The 21,795-nt window shown below is 35.9% G+C and overlaps 1 protein-coding gene across 1 annotated transcript in view; it reads left to right on the top strand.

Moving 5' to 3' along the window:
* LOC136970265 (dynein heavy chain-like protein 2) overlaps window positions 1-21,795 on the top strand; it is a 30,171-nt gene that overhangs the window by 6,492 nt on the left and 1,884 nt on the right. Inside the window, exons 3-7 of the mRNA XM_067264687.1 lie at window positions 4,179-4,267; window positions 15,718-15,761; window positions 17,475-17,869; window positions 18,032-18,161; window positions 19,622-19,671. Coding sequence (XP_067120788.1) covers window positions 4,179-4,267; window positions 15,718-15,761; window positions 17,475-17,869; window positions 18,032-18,161; window positions 19,622-19,666 — 703 coding nt within the window. The 3' untranslated portion in view covers window positions 19,667-19,671. The remainder of the gene's footprint in view (window positions 1-4,178; window positions 4,268-15,717; window positions 15,762-17,474; window positions 17,870-18,031; window positions 18,162-19,621; window positions 19,672-21,795) is intronic.

The following is a 21,795-nucleotide window of genomic DNA, read 5'->3' as shown; positions in this document are numbered from 1 at the left end:
ACCACTTACCTTCGTAGTAGACGTGCTCCGATATGGCCCGACTTTCGCACTTTCACCGCCCAAGGATGGGGGCAGAGACCTCATCCCAGACATAGAACACCTAATAAAGACCCTACCAGACACACAGAAAGAGTATTTTAGATGGATATCTTTGATAAGCATCAGAAAAGCTAAAGAACAACTGGAAATTATAGAGCTTAGAGGCCAGCTGAGACGTACAGCAGAATGGATGTGACGGAATGGAGTAGTTCTCACTAGAGCCGATAAGTCCAAAACACTAGTCCTCATGAAACATAGCTCATACCTGCAGGGCTTGAGAGAGTACATTGATGGTACCATATGTGAGAAAGAAAAGGACGATGTAATAGACAGGATTCAGGCTAAAATTAGATGGCTGGCTAACTCTAAATCAGCCAAATGCCTAACACTACACGACATAGTTATCGATTCACCTGACGTAACTAGGCTTTTTGCCTATGCAAAAACGCATAAAGTGGGCCAACAGCTACGCCCAATTGTTGACAAAGTAAGAGCACCCACACATAAACTTGAGAAAGCAATTCACAACCTCCTAACTCCCCATCTGGAAGACTACCCCCCACATCATAAATAAGCTGACTGACCTCATCCGCCTCCTGCATGATCTACCCTTCCTGCCATGATTTATGACTGTCCTGGACTTCAACTCTATGTACCCTTCAATGGAGCTCCCCCCCAGTCTTCTGCTCCCTTAGAGATTTTCTATTTAATCTAGTTCAAGACAGTGTGCTACACCAACAGAAACTCGAGGTGGCCCATCTCATGTGTTACAACTCTGTTTTTAAGTTTGACGGCACTATTTACCGACAGAAGAGAGGTGTACCGATGGGTAGCTCGATGTCAGGAGACCTCCATGAAATGGTCATCAGGCAACTCAAGAATAAGGTCCTCCCACCTTTTCTTCCAACCTCCTACTCTATAAAAGATACGTGGACAACATTCTTATCATGTGGAGAGAGGTCCCTGACATGGCATCCTTCATGCAAACCATCAACAACAACCCCTTTGGTCTGACAGTTGAAATGGAGCAGGCCAGTGCGGAGGAACTCCATCGTCTCGACATTAGAATAAGTGTTGTAGGACCCAGCATCCACACATCCATATACCACTCCCTCTGCTACCCCCACGTACATACCAGCCAGTTCATGTGACCCATTCTCCTACAAGGTGGCCACCTTTAATGCTCTAGTTAGAAGGGCGTTCTTGCACTCGTCGACCAAGCAAGCCCTAGCAACAGAATTAGCCCGCATTAAACAGATTTCCGACCATTGCACACCACCTAATCAGACGCTACCAACACCTGGAGGATGCTTCCACTGCAAATAATAATGCTGACTCACAGCCAGATGCTTCTCCATGGGTCTCCATCACATTCAACCCATACCTTAAGACTGTACATAGGAAGATAGCTAGCCAACATGGGATACAAATAGCATACAGAAGATGCCCTACGATTTTTCGTATCCTACTCAATGAAAAGGACACCCCCCCCCCGATCGTACCAGACTCCCCGGGGTCTGTTCTATCCCAATCAGAGACCACAGATGGAATGAGGACTTATGGTACATTGGTTCAATCAGGCGTTCGTTAAATACCCGTTTGCGGGAGCACCAAGCTGATGTCCAACACGGGAGATTTACCATAGCTTTGGCCACATATGTGTCGGATCCTGAGATAGAGGCGCAGTTCGAAAAAGCTGCTGTTATAGTCAACACACCCCACCAAGAGCATCTCAGGTGGCTGGAGGCCACGGCCATCTACAACACCAGCCAGGCAGCAACATGCGTTAACCGGAAAAAGGAGATGACTCTGTCTCAGGCCTGGCAATCCCTTTTGGATGCCAACCCCCTACAACTTTCCATCCAGCACACAACTGCGCATGACAGGAAGGACCCGCTTCACCAGAAAGACACCTGATCCCACTAAACGACGTACACTCTATCCAGGGAACCACTTGACCTGAGGAAGAGCAAAGTGATAGCTCAAAAACATTTGTCAACCGCACTATATATATAGTATACAGGGTGCATAGGAAAGTCCCTTTAACCGGAAAATTCTTGCAAACAGAGGAGCTACAGCTATGCAAGTGAGGTAACGGTATAGTAAAACAACTATGCCCAACCTAATGCAAATGACAGCAGCGCCCCTAGTGGCAAAATTTGGAAGATAGGCAGTGCAAATCAAAAACGAAAACAGATAGAGCAAACTTCCCAATTAGAAAGTTTTAGAGCATCAATTAATTAGTACAAAACGACATGTGGTTCACACGGATAAGATAAATTGTCGCCTGTATACCCAAAAGTGTCCGAAAGCGATGCACACCATTTTGTATGAAGTTTGAAAGGAATAGCCGTAGGCAGTGGTGATATTCAGCGGGTTCGCACAGGTTCGGCCGAACCTGTTGTTAAAATTTTCAGTTTCCCAAACCTTGTTAAACACACGGAACATTTCTCAGTGGTTTTGTTTTTTTTTTTTTTAAATATATTAAAATATACGTATTATACTTTGTAATACTACTAAACTAGGGCCTTATACCCCGTTCGCACCGAGCATTTCAATCTAGATTGTGAGCAAGGTCGGGGACTATGTCTTGGTGCTATCTCTCTCGACCGTTTCAATTTCGACCGAAACGAGGTTTAATCGCGATCGATTCAAGAGAGTTCTTGAAACTAGATCCAGTCATAAGAGAGATCCCACAATCTCACGCGCGCGAGATAATACAAGATGGCTGTGGAACACGTGTTGTGCTATGGACAGCGAAAGAAAAAGGATAATGTATTTCGAGATATGATGACCTCTGCCTATTAGGAGGAGTGCCATTTCGCGGTTAAGAATCTCTCTGCTTAAAAAACAAAAAAAAGAAAAGGTCGACAGCATTAAAATAGTATTGTTACCTGGTCTTCACCCAGGGCACGTTACGTTCCAAATACACCACTGATTGTTAGATATATCACAAGAAAAGGTATTGTATTTATTTCTAGCTAAAACTTCCATTTCGTTTGTCAGTGATTGTCAGGGAAAAATTTTCTGCTAGCGAACCCCTTGTTAAATATTTCGAATATTACCACTGGCTGTAGGTATGAAGAAATACGCACAATTTATTGCATAAAATATGTACTTATGTCAATACAGTTTGATAACATCACACAAAAAACAATGGAAAGGCAAACTGTCACACAGTGATAAGTTTTTGAACATACTCGACATTAGCATGTTATCACTGTGTGACAGTTTGCCTTTCCATTGTTTTTTGTGTGATGTTATCAAACTGTATTGACATAAGTACATATTTTATGCAATAAATTGTGCGTATTTCTTCATACCTACAGCTATTCCTTTCAAACTTCATACAAAATGGTGTGCATCGCTTTTGGACACTTTTGGGTATACAGGCGACAATTTATCTTATCCATGTGAACCACGTGTCGTTTTGTACTAATTAATTGATGCTCTAAAACTTTCTAATTGGGAAGTTTGCTCTATCTGTTTTCGTTTTCAATTTGCACTGCCTATCTTCCAAATTACGCCACTAGGGGCGCTGCTGTCATTTGCATTAGGTTGGGCATAGTTGTTTTACTATACCGTTACCTCACTTGCATAGCTGTAGCTCTCTCTGTTTGCAAGAATTTTCTGGTTAAAGGGACTTTCCTATGCACCCTGTATATGTTTTACGCACTGGTTTTACTTTTTTTGCAAAACATAACCTAACTGTTGGTTCTGGATAGTATAAACTTCTGATTAGCGCATCTTTCAAAAAAATGTTGTAGACAAAAGTTTGTTTACTTTTTATGAAGAATCAGAATATGCAATAAAAATAATGGAGGTTTCTATTTAAGAAAATGATAGCTTCAGATAGCTCCATCTTGTTGCTTCTTTGGAGTCCAACAGTTTTGGTTAATATTTTTTTTTTTTTTTTTTTTTTTAGGATGCATACTTTTTGAGATATTCCACTGAATTGATTTAACTGGTTCACCCTGTATATACATATTATTATTAGTGCATATATATATATATATATTAAGTATTAATGTGTGTATATACATATACATAATAATTTTTCCTTTATATTATTATTATTATCATTCATTTTCCTATTTATCATTTGTTTTAAGCAATTAAATGTGTTTGTGTTCAAATAGGGTTAAGAAGATAAATATTCAAATTACTGAGGAACAAGTTCCCAATCAGAATGAAAACATTCAGCAATATTCTCCAGATGATAAAGTTGGTAAGTTAAATTCTTAACCATATTAATTAAATTAATATAAATGATTTTATATTTATATTTAGTATATATAATCTAAATACAATAATTTTCAGAATAAACTATCCATATTCAAAATTAATTATTGATCACTAAAAATTTTAAGAAGTTTGAATCTTACAAAAGTCTTTTTTTGCAAAACATAACCTAACTGTTGGTAAATAACTGTACTGGAACAGACTTTAAGATTCCATTTTATTTTCTGAATAAAATAATGATAAATTATCATTTGCACATTTTAGAATTTAACATTCTATATTTATAAGTTATAATGAAAATAATTTTTATCTCAAATCCGAATTATTTATTAATTGATTATTATTAATCAATGTATTAAAATAATGTTTAAAACAATGTTATAATTGAATAATTAATTATAATAATAATAAAGAAACTAAGTCACCAGGCTTTTACTTTCAGAAAACTTAAAAGTTTATTATTAATAGGAAAAATCTTAATTTTTTCTATAAGAAAATGTTTGTAGAAGATTGGCATCTTACTGTTAGGAATTTCTTATAATAGTTATTTATTATTCAAATTAATTTAATGAGTATGAATTCAGGATAACTCACTTTATTAACATTATTAAACAAACTGGTAAACATCACTTTACTCAAACATTTTGATTATTATATGATCTTCATTAAATATAAATGAGAGAAGATTGTAGTAAATGCAATAGAATAATTATTTTAAAAAATAGTTTTAAAAATATTTTAAAACTAGTTAAGTAACGCTGTATCAGCGTGTAGTCGGAACGAAGCTGCTCACACCTTTATTTTCTAGATTATGAGGAAAAAAGAAACAAAGAATCATTCGTTCTCAACAATATATTTGATTTTTATTGGATCATTTAAAGGTATAAATATAAGGTCAGAATAAGCCATTAATTAATTGCTATGCCAATGTCTCACGAAATTCTGTCTATCACTATGGGCCTTGGACTTACAGATTGACTCGTAGCAATCTTTATTGTAACTCTTTAAAAATACTGAGTCAGTTCTTTATTGTAACTCTTTAAAAATACTTTATTTTTTTCACTCGACTCAAATGTAACATAGGTAAGACCGATAGTTGTCTCTTTTTCCCCTATATCTATTTTGATTTTTGGAAGAGTTAATCCCTGTGATTTATGTATAGTCATCGAGTATGCTAAGGTAAGGGGAAACTGTCTACGAGATCGCAATATACTGCCATCGTTCAAAGAGCGTGTTATGGGATTATTGGAAACAGATTACCATAGATGAATTCCACTAAAATAAACAGAGGAAGAGCTGGAGAGCAAGCATTAGGAGCATATGTAATGTAGCATATAGTTCCTAGTGAACCATTGACGAGACCTCCTTGCACCCATAAGTTGACTCTCAGCATGATTCTGGCATTAACTGAGAGATTCATATACTTGGAGAGACCAAGAGCTGAGTCATCTTTGGACAAAGGCAGGGCAATATCTGGAGTGTTTTCAGATGCTATGTAAGCAACAGGGTACCCAGTTGACTGCAAGTAGTCTTCCTTGCTTTGTTTAACTTGCTCATTTGTTGGATATAGCCGTTTGGAACTGATCAAGTTCATCTCTGGATAAATAGACTCGATTTCTTTCGTCAGAATGTTCAGATCTGTATCAGAGAAATCACCCAAAGCAAGATGTTGTAAGACATCTGTGAAGGAACTATCTGCGCTATTTTGTCTATGAGAATTACTAAGTTCAATGAACTTCTCAAAAGAATCAACTGCAAATGTAATGTAATGTCTCAACAAGGTCCCTATCTTGTTGGGACATTACATTGTAAAAAACACTCGAGTAGAGAGGAGTATCTTTAACAGGAGGAAACTGATGAAAATCACCAAACAGATATACAAAGAATCCACCAAACAGCTCATCTTTCTCAGGGTTTATCTCCCTCAATCTTCTCCCGATCATGTAAAGCATTCTTGTACCAATCATTGACATTTCATTGATGATGATGAATTTGAGTGACTTCATCTTAATCTGGAATCTCTGTGCAGCTTTTCCATTCAGAGATCGAAATTTTGTACTAACGATAAGAAGACGAAAAAGAATGGATCATAAAGCCATCAATATTGATCACTGCTGCTCCATGTTTTAAAAAGAAAACTTTTTAAAATTTATTATTCTATAAAGATTCTTTATATTTCTTGTTGTGTATCTAGTTAGCAATAACATTTACCTTTCAAAATTACCGTTTTAATGCTTGTCATATTTTCCAACCACTCGATGACGCTTCTACATGTGCGTGCAGGAAGCGACTAACACTTGACTTCATGCATTCCTTGTCAACAATATAACTCTAGAATGAGTTGTCCGATCTTGATGAAATTTTCTAGGACGACTCTTCATCACTCAAGGATGAACTGATTAAAATTTCAACTCTCAAAAAGGATCCATACTGAAGAAAAACCCCTATCTCCAGTTCTACAAAAACGGATTATTTTTGAAAGTTGAAATTTTAATCAGTTCATCCTTGAGTGATGATGAGTCGTCCAAGAAAATTTCATCAAGATCAGACAACTCATTCCAGAGTTATTTTGTTGACAAGGAATGCACGAAGTCAAGTATTAGTCGTCACTACGTTCCAACAATAAATAAAAATATTAAAAGTTATTTTTATGAGCTCTTGAATATAGGAGCAAAATTCCTAGTTCAAATTATAGAATTTGTGAGATTTCCAGTGGTCGTGATCAGGTCCAAGTGGATAGCCTATAGAAACCTCTCTTTAAAATTGACATGTCTTTGGGCAAGATGAATGTCACTTTGATCAGAACAGGGAGTGGCACATGTGCGCACAAAATTTAACAACTATTTATTACACTTTAAAAACAAACACATTCATTTTCCTGAGTATATACGAGAGAGAGAAACAGGTTATAAAAATGAATAATACCTTTACAAAATCAAATGTGGTATGACAGATATCAGTGATATAAAGGTTTTTTTTTTTTTTTTTGCTTTAGTTGAATGATAACAGATAATGAATACTACTACCTACTACCACCTACCACCACCACCTACCACCACCTACCACCACCACCACCAATAATAATAATAACAACAACTCTCCCGTGGTCACCACCTGGTCGTGGTGGGAGAGCCCAGTAATTTTACTGATCCATAGGGCAATGCAGGCTGGAGCATAAGCTCCTGGTAGGGACACCCATGCCAGTAAGGTCTATGGGGAGAAATGAAGCTAAGAGTGACCACACCCACATTCTGTGGAGATATTTATTATGGTAATAACTAGATCAAAGTGTGATACCGGCTCGGATGTCGCCCGGGTTAACAAGGTCCGCGTTCGTGGGTTAGGCAGAGGCTCACGTTCGAAAAATAGGCCACAGTCTCCCTTGGTTACCGGTGGCGAAAGCAGCACCGGCCCAAGCATGGCTACTGCAATGCCCTCAACAGATGTGAGGAACAAACCCAGCCTTGGTGTTTCTGTGGCAATGCATCCACAGACCACAAAGGCTGGAAAACCACGCCAACGGATGAAATGGACAGTAGAAATGAACAAGTTTATCATCCGTAGTTACTACACCATCACAAAACTCGAAACAAACATGACAGCATACAGACAACAACTACACCATAGATTCACACAACAGTATCCTCACCTCACTGTCACCGAACAAAGGGTTGTTGATCAAAAAAGAACAATTATACACAACAACCTTATTCCACAAACAACACTTGAACTTATCAAACAACAGGTTGCTGATCAAATACATCAACAGACAGAAACATCTAACATTAATGAAGATCATGTAACCTGTCAGGATAATCCAGCAACAAGCATTGATAATAACACACATACAACAATTAGCACTAATGATACTACAGACACTTCCTCATCCATCACTGATAACATAGACATGGATTTAGTTAATACGCTCTCACTTATATTTCAGGAAACACTCACTAAATATACAGGCACAGATCCCACACAACGACCACGAATACCAAAAATCAACACGTCGAAGGAAGTAGGAAAAACACTAAATTATGTAAACACTCACTTACTACCACACTACATTCATTCAATTTCTACACTCGCAGACATTCATACATTAGTTTATGCTGGGGCAGTCACAGTAGTGACACACCATGGACTGAAAGTACAATCACAGACAAACACACAGAAAACAAAATTCTATCACAAGCCTGCCTGGCAGAGAAGAATAGAAATACAAATAAATGACATTAGACAGCAATTAGGCAAGCTGACACAATACGCTAAAAACAACATAACACCCAAATTAAGGAAACAGCTCAAAAACATTTTCAAGAAAATAAAAACACACACAAAACATGAACATCACAACACACACATTACAGAATACATTGATACACTAAAACAAAAACTTGCTGCCAAAGCACGTAGACTCAAACGATACAAAACATGTACACTACGAAAACAACAAAATAAATTATTTACAAACAATGAAAAACTCTTTTACAGACAAATCAATAACAAAGCAAACACTGTTACACAGCACAGTGGCACACCAACAGAAGAAGAACTCACAACATATTGGTCTTCTCTTTGGTCCAGTGCTGTCACGCATAATGCTGATGCAGGCTGGATCGAGGAGGAGAACAGAAACTTGCACAACATACCAACTATGCCCTGTGTTGAAATAAGCATACATGATTTCCAATACACTGTTAACAGAACACACAACTGGAAGACACCTGGTGTAGACAACATTCACAATTTCTGGTACAAAAAGTTTACATCACTGCACCAGGAACTAGCTAAACATCTAACACACATCATCATCAATCCACAAGACATGCCAAATTTTCTTACCCAGGGCATCACCTACATGAAACCTAAAAACAACAATACCACAGACCCCACACAATACAGACCAATTACATGTCTTCCAACACTCTACAAATTATTGACATCCTGTATCGCAAACAAAATATACAAACACGTTGAAGAACACAACATTCTAACAGAACAGCAAAAAGGTTGTCGTAGAAACCACAGGGGATGCAAAGAACAGTTACTCATAGATTCAGTCATTCTACGGCAAGCACACAAACAACACAGAAACATACACATGGCATATATAGACTACAGAAAAGCATTCGACAGTGTTCCACACAGTTGGCTGCTACATATTCTACACATGTACAAAATACATCCATCACTCATTGCATTCTTTCAAAACACTATGCAGCACTGGAGAACAACACTACATCTCAGGGTTAGTAACACTTCCATACAAACAAACCAAATTTTTATTAGGCGAGGAATATTTCAAGGAGATTCCTTGAGTCCTCTCTGGTTCTGCTTAGCCCTGAACCCATTATCCAACATGTTAAACAACACGCAATATGGTTACAATATCAGACACGAAAAAACAACACAGTTTACACTGTCACATCTCATGTACATGGATGACATAAAACTTTATGCATCCACACAAAAACAACTTCATCAACTCCTACAAATCACACATTCATACACCAAGGACATACAAATGGAATTTGGCCTAGATAAATGCAAAACAGTTCACATAGAAAAAGGAATCCTGAAGAAAGAAGATTTTGCACTTGGAAATGGAGACGTTATTGAATCCATGGAAGAGGGCGAGTTCTACAAGTATTTAGGATTCCAACAGGCCAAACTAACAGAACATACACAAATAAAGCAAAGATTAATTAAAGAATACCAAAGTAGGTTAAATGCTATTCTCAGAACAGAGTTAAATGCAAAACACACAGTTAAAGCAATAAACACATATGTCATCCCAGTACTCACATATTCTTTTGGAGTTATACATTGGACTCACACAGATCTCGAGCAACTCCAAAGGAAAACAAGAACTACACTTACTAAGCATAAACAACATCATCCTAAATCCGCCACAGAAAGATTAACCCTTCCACGTAAAGATGGCGGACGTGGCCTGATTGACATAGTTAACCTTCACTACAAACAAATACAGTCACTGCGAGAGTTTTTCTACAAAAAACAAGAAACATCACAATTACATAAAGCAGTAACTCTAGCAGACTCGAATAACACACCATTAAACTTACACTCACATCATATGGACACAACACAACATATAAAAAGCATAGACACCATTAAGCAATCGTGGGCTCGAAAGGCACTCCATGGCAGGCATCCTTATGATCTGGCCCAGGATTTTGTTGACAAAACTGCGTCAAACAGCTGGTTAGCTCGGGGATGCCTCTTTGGGGAGACGGAAGGATTCATGATTGCCATACAGGATCAGGTCATAAATACTAAAAACTACAGAAAACACATACTCAAAGATGCAACACTCACAAATGACACATGCAGAAAATGTCACATCATGCCAGAAACTATACAACACATCACCTCTGGTTGCAAGCTCTTGGCACAGACAGATTATTTACACAGACATAACCAAGTAGCAAATATAATACACCAAGAGCTTGCAAAGAAACACAAATTAGTAGACATCCACGAACCATACTACAAATACATTCCACAGACAGTATTGGAAAACAACACGCACAAAATGTACTACGACAGAGCCATAATCACAGATAAAACAATTTACCACAACAGACCAGACATCACGCTCATTGACAAACACAATAAAATCACATACATTATAGACATATCCATTCCAAACACTCACAATATACAAAACGCATGCACTGAAAAAATTAGCAAGTACACAGAACTCGCCCAGGAAATAAGGCATCTGTGGAGGATGGATAGGGTGCTTATTGTACCTGTTGTTCTCTCCTCTACAGGTGTCATACCACACACACTACACAAAAGCCTGGGCACATTACAATTGAATAGAAACACATACATCACACTACAGAAGGCCACTATATTGAATACATGTCATATTGTGAGAAAATTCCTGAATACAGACACACACACTGATACACTTCTTTAATTTCTGTTTTGGTTACTATGCCTTGACTTTGGTCCGGCATAGTACACAGCCACCGGTGTTAACCGAGTATATCTAACTTAACCCAACATAACAATAATAATAACTCTCCCATGGTCACCACCTAGATGTGGTGGGAGAGCCCAGTAATTTTACTGATCCATAGGGCAATGCAGGCTGGAGCACAAGCTCCTGGTAGGGACACCCATGCCAGTAAGGTCTATGGGGAGAAATGAAGCTAAGAGTGACCACACACCCACATTCTGCGGAGATATGTATCATGGTAGTAACCAGATCTAAATGTGATACCGGCTCGGACGTCGCCCGGGTTAACAAGGTCTGCGTTCGTGAGTTAGGCAGAGGCTCACGTTCGAAAAATAGGCCACAGTCTCCTTTGGTTACCGGTGGCGAAAGCAGCACCGGCCCAAGCATGGCTACTGCAATGCCCTCAACAGATGTGAGGAACCAACCCAGCCTTGGTGTTTCTGTGGCAATGCATCCACAGACCACAAAGGCTGGAAAACCACGCCAACGGATGAAATGGACGGTAGAAATGAATGAGTTTATCATCCGTACTTACTACACGATCACAAAACTCGAAACAAACATGACAGCATACAGACAACAACTACACCATAGATTCACACAACAGTATCCTCATCTCACTGTCACCGAACAAAGGGTTGTTGATCAAAAAAGAACAATTATACACAACAACCTTATTCCACAAACAACACTTGAACTTATCAAACAACAGGTTGCTGATCAAATACATCAACAGACAGAAACATCTAACATTAATGAAGATCATGTAACCTGTCAGGATAATCCAGCAACAAGCATTGATAATAACACACATACAACAATTAGCACTAATGATACTACAGACACTTCCTCATCCATCACTGATAACATAGACATGGATTTAGTTAATACGCTCTCACTTATATTTCAGGAAACACTCACTAAATATACAGGCACAGATCCCACACAAACGACCACGAATACCAAAAATCAACACGTCGAAGGAAGTAGGAAAAACACTAAATTATGTAAACACTCACTTACTACCACACTACATTCATTCAATTTCTACACTCGCAGACATTCATACATTAGTTTATGCTGGGGCAGTCACAGTAGTGACACACCATGGACTGAAAGTACAATCACAGACAAATACACAGAAAACACAATTCTATCACAAGCCTGCCTGGCAGAGAAGAATAGAAACACAAATAAATGACATTAGACAGCAATTAGGCAGGCTGACACAATACACTAAAAACAACATAACACCCAAATTAAGGAAACAGCTCAAAAACATTTTCAAGAAAATAAAAACACACACAAAACATGAACGTCACAACACACACATTACAGAATACATTGATACACTAAAACAAAAACTTGCTGCCAAAGCACGTAGACTCAAACGATACAAAACATGTACACTACGAAAACAACAAAATAAATTATTTACAAACAATGAAAAACTCTTTTACAGACAAATTAATAACAAAGCAAACACTGATACACAGCACAGTGGCACACCAACAGAAGAAGAACTCACAACATATTGGTCTTCTCTTTGGTCCAGTGCTGTCACACACAATGCTGATGCAGGCTGGATCGAGGAGGAGAACAGAAACTTACACAACATACCAACTATGCCCTGTGTTGAAATAAGCATACATGATTTCCAATACACTGTTAACAGAACACACAACTGGAAGACACCTGGTGTAGACAACATTCACAATTTCTGGTACAAAAAGTTTACATCACTGCACCAGGAACTAGCTAAACACCTAACACACATCATCATCAATCCACAAGACATGCCAAATTTTCTTACTCAGGGCATCACCTACATGAAACCTAAAAACAACAATACCACAGACCCCACACAATACAGACCAATTACATGTCTTCCAACACTCTACAAATTATTGACATCCTGTATTGCAAACAAAATATACAAACATGTTGAAGAACACGACATTCTAACGGAACAGCAAAAAGGTTGCCGTAGAAATCACAGGGGATGCAAAGAACAGTTACTCATAGATTCAGTCATTCTACGACAAGCACACAGACAACACAGAAACATACACATGGCATATATAGACTACAGAAAAGCATTCGACAGTGTTCCACACAGTTGGCTGCTACATATTCTACACATGTACAAAATACATCCATCACTCATTGCATTCTTTCAAAACACTATGCAGCACTGGAGAACAACACTACATCTCAGGGTCCATAACACTTCTATACAAACAAACCAAATTTTTATTAGGCGAGGAATTTTTCAAGGAGATTCCTTGAGTCCTCTCTGGTTCTGCTTAGCCCTGAACCCATTATCCAACATGTTAAACAACACGCAATATGGTTACAATATCAGACACGAAAAAACAACACAGTTTACACTGTCACATCTCATGTACATGGATGACATAAAACTTTATGCATCCACACAAAAACAACTTCATCAACTCCTACAAATCACACATTCATACACCAAGGACATACAAATGGAATTTGGCCTAGATAAATGCAAAACACTTCACATAGAAAAAGGAATCCTGAAGAAAGAAGATTTTGCACTTGGAAATGGAGACGTTATTGAATCCATGGAAGAGGGCGAGTTCTACAAGTATTTAGGATTCCAACAGGCCAAACTAACAGAACATACACAAATAAAGCAAAGATTAATTAAAGAATACCAAAGTAGGTTAAATGCTATTCTCAGAACACAGTTAAATGCAAAACACACAGTTAAAGCAATAAACACATATGTCATCCAGTACTCACATATTCTTTTGGAGTTATACATTGGACTCACACAGATCTTGAGCAACTCCAAAGGAAAACAAGAACTAACACTTACTAAGCATAAACAACATCATCCTAAATCCGCCACAGAAAGATTAACCCTTCCACGTAAAGATGGCGGACGTGGCCTGATTGACATAGTTAACCTTCACTACAAACAAATACAGTCACTGCGAGAGTTTTTCTACAAAAAACAAGAAACATCACAATTACATAAAGCAGTAACTCTAGCAGACTCGAATAACACACCATTAAACTTACACTCACATCATATGGACACAACACAACATATAAAAAGCATAGACACCATTAAGCAATCGTGGGCTCGAAAGGCACTCCATGGCAGGCATCCTTATGATCTGGCCCATGATTTTGTTGACAAAACTGCGTCAAACAGCTGGTTAGCTCGGAGGGATAGCCTCTTTGGGGAGACGGAAGGATTCATGATTGCCATACAGGATCAGGTCATAAATACTAAAAACTACAGAAAACACATACTCAAAGATGCAACACTCACAAATGACACATGCAGAAAATGTCACATCATGCCAGAAACTATACAACACATCACCTCTGGTTGCAAGCTCTTGGCACAGACAGATTATTTACACAGACATAATCAAGTAGCAAATATAATACACCAAGAGCTTGCAAAGAAACACAAATTATTAGACATTCACGAACCATACTACAAGTACATTCCACAGACAGTATTGGAAAGCAACACGCACAAAATGTACTACGACAGAGCCATAATCACAGATAAAACAATTTACCACAACAGACCAGACATCACACTCATTGACAAACACAATAAAATCACATACATTATAGACATATCCATTCCAAACACTCACAATATACAAAACGCATGCACTGAAAAAATTAGCAAGTACACGGGACTCGCCCAGGAAATAAGGCATCTGTGGAGGATGGATTGGGTGCTTATTGTACCTGTTGTTCTCTCCTCTACAGGTGTGATACCACACACACTACACAAAAGCCTGGGAACATTACAATTGAATAGAAATACATACATTACACTACAGAAGGCCATTATATTGAATACATGCCATATTGTTAGGAAATTCCTGAATACAGACACTGATACACTTATTTAATTTTAGTTTTGTTTTGGTTGCTATGCCTTGACTTTGGTCTGGCATAGTACACTGCCACCGGTGTCAACCGAGTATAACCCACTAAACCCAAAATAATAATAATAATAATAATGACCTAGTAGTAGTAATGGCTCTCATCCAGTTTTTTTTTCTTACAATTCAAATTTGGAATTAAGTTATCTCTTCCAGTAGAAGTTTAAGGACCATTTGAACCATTTAAACCATATGAATAATGGTCTGTCTTTGACATGCTTTGATATGTTTCGTCAATGATTGTCTGCACACAGGTATTGTTCCTTTTTGTGACAGATATTCCAGCAAGAGTTTGTTTTTCTCAGTGGAGTTAAAGACAATATTCACTTATAAAATACAAGTTGTTAAAGTTAATGAATAAATTTTTGGCAAATTGGTTGGACTTTACACACCAAAAATTTTTCATATTTACATGTGTCAATGAAGACAATTCTTATTCAGTTTTACTTCATTTAATATTTTTACTTAACTTTTTTAATTTTTAATTTACAGATAATCTTCTTGTAAAAGCTAAGAAAGTTAAACAAAAGTATAAGGTATGTAAATTATTTTTGATTTTTCTAATATTCTCATTTATTTATAGTGGTTGAATGTAATTTGTTCTTCCCTTTTTATTTGAGATATTAATAATTCTGTCAATATTTTCTTGAATATAAATTCAAAGATGTTCAAATTAAAGTTTTTCTGTTTACATAGATAGATACAATATTTTTATCATAGTTGTGAATATTTTTTAAATAAAAACTTAAAACTTACATTTTTTTAAAATGAAAATACAAATAATTGATTATGTATTCTGAGTAGTATACATTTTGAAATTTTAACAAATATTGACATTGCTAAGACTAAGTTTGTGATGTTTCCATTTTACATTTTTCAATTAAGTTGGTGTCCTTAATATGCAGTCTTACAAAGAAAAATAATACAGTGCCAAGTTTTGTAAAGTGTCTAAAAATAGCATATTTAATGTTTTTTAATGTCAGTTACCTTTTAGAATGACACTGTGTGGGCCTTAGTTGAAATTTGTCTTTGGGCTATCAAAAATATTATCATTTAGCTGTCAATTAAAGCCAAACACATTTATTGACAAGACTATGTCTTGTTTATAAAATCGTACTGCCTGCTGTCTTATCAGCTTAGAGGTATGATGGAGTACATGTCAGGAGTTGAAATTTGGCACAGAGTATTAGGTGCGTGCATAAAAAAAAAAAACAGACTTGTAGGTTGTCAGGGGACTGAGAACTGAAACGCAATAAAATACAAAATGGGAACATTCTACAAACAGGCAGTAGTGCGAGATTTGCACATGCATTGCTCGTTGGTAAGTTGGAAATACGAATATTGTGAAATTGAATTTTGACAAACGAATCTTTGAAAAAAACCCATTTACCATTTACCTGTCCCGTATTATTCCCACATATTTCTGGTCACCAAGTGCTAACCTTGACCGATTGACCGGAGATATCTCGTTTCATTATCAGAACTTTTTAAAACTAGATGACACGTCGTTATATATTTTATATTAAAACTAACTTCCAAAATAGAATTTTTTTTTCTTTTTTACATTTATTAATATATATACATATATTATATTTATTTATTATATATATATAATATTATTTCATTTGTGCAAAATAAAAAATTAATTGGCGAACGATACAATAGCCACCATTATTTTTTCCAAAAACGGGAAATTTTTGCATTGACAAAAATTCAACCTCGGGGATCATGCAACGGAGAGAAATTTCAACATTTGATAGGTTAATTTCACCGAAAATGCATTGTGGATGACCTTGTGGTCATGGCTGTGGTCGGCGAAGTTTTGAATGATTGCACTCAAAACCAGCGATACTAAAGATGATTGGAAAATGAGAATGAGACCCGCCGTGAGCATTAAAGTGATCTCGCTTAGTAGTGAGTCTTCGAGATATAGTCTTGTCCCAAATATGGCCTTGCTGTTTTACTTGTTTGTAAATATTTTTAAAATTAGAATTGTGACTTGTACTAAGCATATGAGTATTATTTCTTAATGTGTCAGCCACATGGTTATTTTTTTGTTTATAATATTTGTGTACAATGCAGTACATGGCCATAAGTGCATGCAATTACTGTACTATATTGTACTTTGCAATTAACATTTAAAATTTGCTAAGTGTGTTAGTGTATACTGAAAATAAAATGTAAACTTGTAATTAGTAAAGAAGGATTAATCCACTAATAAACTATAATGTTAGATTTTTAATTTACAGAGTAGCAATACCAAAACAAATGACAATAAACAGAGTGAAGTTTTTTCTGTTAAGAGTTCTCAGAAAAAGTCTATGGTTCAAGTTAAACAAAACAGACTCCAGATATCTAACAGAGAATTCACTGCTACTTGTGCATCAAAGAGTTGTGACAAGGTATCACAAACTGTTACTTCATCTCAGAAAAGTAAGCAGAATATTACAACAGCAGTTTTGCCCAGGAGTAAGTTTGTCAAGCTAAAAACAGAACTGCAAAAGTCTAATGAAAATTTAAATACTGTCGGATTTAAGCCTTCAGTAACATGTACCACTACAGAAAGAACGGTAAATAAACAGATGCCAAATATTAGCAAGAATATTTCTCAGTCTGCAAAAATTGGTAAATCTGAAATAATTGTGTGAGTATTTAAATACTTTCTATATGTTATATTTTAATTAATGTCATAAAACCATTTACTGTAATTATACTATAAAAACTATTGTAATTTATGCTGTTGTTACAGAATTAGTACAGAATTTACAAAAATATATTTTTATACATGGTGTTTGATCATATTTAGTATCCCAGAAATTCCCAAGAGACTAAAACGGGCTGTAGAATTAAATTTACAAGCAAGATCGAAAGCTCAAAGTTTTTGGAAGAAAAACAATGATTATGCTGGAAGATTTGAGACTAAACTTTTAGAAAATGTATCCTTTTGTTTTATGACTATGAGAAACTTCATTGTTAAATAAATATATGGTACTAATCCCTTCAGTAATTGCACCTAGTTAAACTTCTTTTGCTCTCTGGACCATTGACATTTCTTGTCTCAACTTCCAATATTTATTTCTGACATTTAATTTTCCATGTACAGTAAGACCCCGCTTAACACTGCCTCACTTAACACTGATTTGATATAATGCGGTCTGCTTGAAGCCTAGAAAAAAAGCTCAAATTTACACTGATTTAAATTATCACGGCATTTTATTGATTCGTATATAATACAATTATTTACAAACATGAATCAATCAGAAAAAGGTGGCAAAAAGGTGTACTTTTTTTAAAATCTAGTGTTTGTTTGGTGCAATTTTGGAAAAAATATAACATCATGGATGCCATTGGCAATATCGGCTTCGCTTGGCAAGAATTAACTGATAAATGCATGAATGAAGTGTGGAAGAAGTTATGGCTGAAGGTATCCACGAATTCTCAACGAAAAGAACCTATCGCTGTATCGTTAGGTTGACCAAACTCAACCTAATCGATACAGCAGGACTAAGAGATGTAGATGAGCAGAATATTGAGGAGTTACTGGAGATTTCTGGCAAGAGTCTTACAATGATGACCTTCAAGAACTGGTAGAACAAGGAATTCGCGTAGAACTGGAAAATAGAGATTCCAAAAAACGAAAGAACCCAAAAAATTTCTCTACAGATTTCCTTAGTAAAAGTTTGGTAATGATAACCGAAATTATTGATCAAACTGTAGCAAATGATCCAGACTTTGAAAAGAGTGTAAAAGCAAAACGAGGCATTTTGGATGTGAAGGATCTTCTGCTACTGACATTTGCCTAAGGAAAGAAAACAGTGACAAACAAAACTTCACAATTTTATTACAAAAAATAAAAAAAGCAGAAAAGTCAGGGCCTTCATCACAAAAAATGAACTTTACATTTCTGTGTACGTGTTTGTGTTATTTAACATATATTATTACACAAATTAATATAAAAATAACTTAAAATTAAAGTAAAATTTGTTTATTTTTGGTTGCGTGTTCCCTATTCCCATTTACTCTGTGTTAAAATGACCTCGTTTAACACTGTTTCGTTTAGTGCTTTGCCATCTAGGAACGCATCCTCCACGTTAAGTGGGGTCTTACTGTACTTCACTCTCTGTCTACCTGATAGATGGCAATATAATTTATATATTACAATATCTGTATTGCATTATCTTTAACTCTGCCTTAAAGAATAAAGAATTTGTTGTAAGGAAGCTTAATTGTGAGTGTTAATCCACTTACTTTGAAATTTGTTTAAATATTGATGTTTAATACTTAAATATTTTGCAACTTAACTAGAATTTATCTGTTTTCATTTTAACTCATTAGAAAATGCAATATTTTTGCTGTTTCTTATATAAGAATTATAACTTCCATTAACTAAATAAAGATGGAAATTTGGGAAGATGAAAATGAATTAAGGGAAAAATTGTGATTTAGGTAATAAATTTTTTTACTTTTATTATTATTATTTTGTTTTATTTTATCTTAGAAATTCATTATTACATTGACTATTATAGTCAGAATGCCTAAAGCTTACTCATATTTTATTAATTTCATACAGAATTGCCAAACTTTGGTGAATTTTTCTTAGTGTTTTTAAGCCAAAGCTATACATACATGTCAGCAACTTGAAAAATTTTAAGATGGTGCAAACTGTTAAATATAATTTGTATATAATGATTTTTTTTTAATTTTTGAAGGACTCCTTGTTGTTCCATCCTTGACAGTGGTTAATCCTTTTAAACCAAATACAGAAGTAATCACAATGCTGAATTTTCAAAATGCTTTCATTTTGCTCTCTGCAGACAGACATTACCTCTTCTGCATTCTGGAAATGCTATCCACAAAGCAGTTTTGGAATATAAAGTAGTCACTAGATACCAGATCTGGATTTATAGAAAAAATTGAATGTTTAATTTAACCAGGGATGTCCTCATTGCTATTGTACGCTGAAGCATTGTAGTAAAGCAGAAGAACACAAAGTCTACTCTTTAGCCACTTTTGATGAATTTCCTTAAAGATTTGTGATAGACCTATGTAACATACCAATTGACAGTGACAATCTTTTGATCATGTAGTCATACAGTTCTGACAGGATTGCCTTGGCCAAAGAATGTGCCACCATTTGACAATTGATACTTCTAGTGAGACTTTTTTCACAGGAAGTGGCTAATCTAGAAATCCCAGAGTGTTAATAATTACTGTTTTGTTTCTTGATTGTGATGTTAGATCTGTAGTAGCTTAGAATCTTTTAGAAAACTTCACTACTAATAAAAAAAGTTTTTATTTTATAACTTAAAAGTAACAACACACAACCGTAAAGGTGTGACTGTCACAAATGGTACTAGTTCAGGGATTGTTGAGGGATTGAGTTGAAGGTTGAAGCATGCACATAGTGAAGACAAGAAGAACAAAGCAAAAAGTGTCTAATTTCCAACTGGACAGTAGTTTCTAAGTGCAATACTGCATCCTCTGGTGATGAAGTTGCACAGTGGTCACCACAGATCCACATTTCACCATAAGCTACAACCAAACATGCTTTTTATTGCCTAATACATGACCTAAATTTTTGGATCATGTAATGGCACCAATCCACACAAATCTGCTGATCTGGCAAGAAATGTAAAACCATCAACATGGTGTTTTCCTGACATGTAGCTTTTTGTGTAAGAGCTTGTGCAGTACTGCCAATTCAATATCTTTGTACATTACTTGCAGATTTGCTATCGCTATAGTCTCAAACATGATTCATATGTTATTTTGTGACTGCAGTTGCAGTTGCTTCTGGCCTCATCTTTCAGAAACATATCATATCAAAACTAACCAAACTGTCAAAACATTATACAAGTCGGTGCAGTATCTAAGAAAACAATATTTTGCATGCTGGAACAATTAGGCTTCTGTTAAACCCAATTTAAAATTGTTAGATTTTGTTGCCTAAAACTGTTCTAAAGTCAAGAAATTTTATTGCCCATTACAAACAACTAATATACCGGTTACTATTCCATAATAGTGGGAGTTTGCAAAGTCAAGACATCAATTGGTACATCATCTAAATAAGAGTTGCTGTTTTAAATTCAGCAAACTTCAATGCTGCATGTTGCACACAATTTTCATATCCCACACAATATATGCAAAAAAGATAATGGAATTAATGTATATTGCTGCTATAATATTGGGCCAGTGTGGTGAGAAATCAGATTTTGCCAGATTAATGTTACTGTATATTTGAAACAGAAATGCTTAGATGTATTCAAATAAAAAATATATAAAGCAAGAATACAGTAGAGCATCGATTATCTGAAACAATTCAGGACTGGGGTTGTTTGGATAACTGATCATTTACAAAAAAATATATTAAACACAAAACTGTACCATATATATTTTGTATTACACATCTTACAAATACATATCTTACATAAAGTAATACATTAAAGTAGGCCTACTGTTTAGGTTGGCAGGGAGAAGGAGAATGCTGCAGCACCAAAGCACTAGTGGAAATTTGATTTGCAAACTGGAACACTTTCGGTTAACCGATGTTTTGCTTGATTGGTATTTGGA

The sequence above is a fragment of the Centruroides vittatus genome, unplaced genomic scaffold (genome assembly GCF_030686945.1).
Source record: "Centruroides vittatus isolate TY-2023 unplaced genomic scaffold, ASM3068694v2 contig_19, whole genome shotgun sequence".
In the NCBI taxonomy this organism is placed as follows: domain Eukaryota; kingdom Metazoa; phylum Arthropoda; class Arachnida; order Scorpiones; family Buthidae; genus Centruroides; species Centruroides vittatus.
The sequence above is the reverse complement of the archived record's forward strand: the minus strand, read 5'-3'. Positions and strand labels throughout refer to the sequence as shown.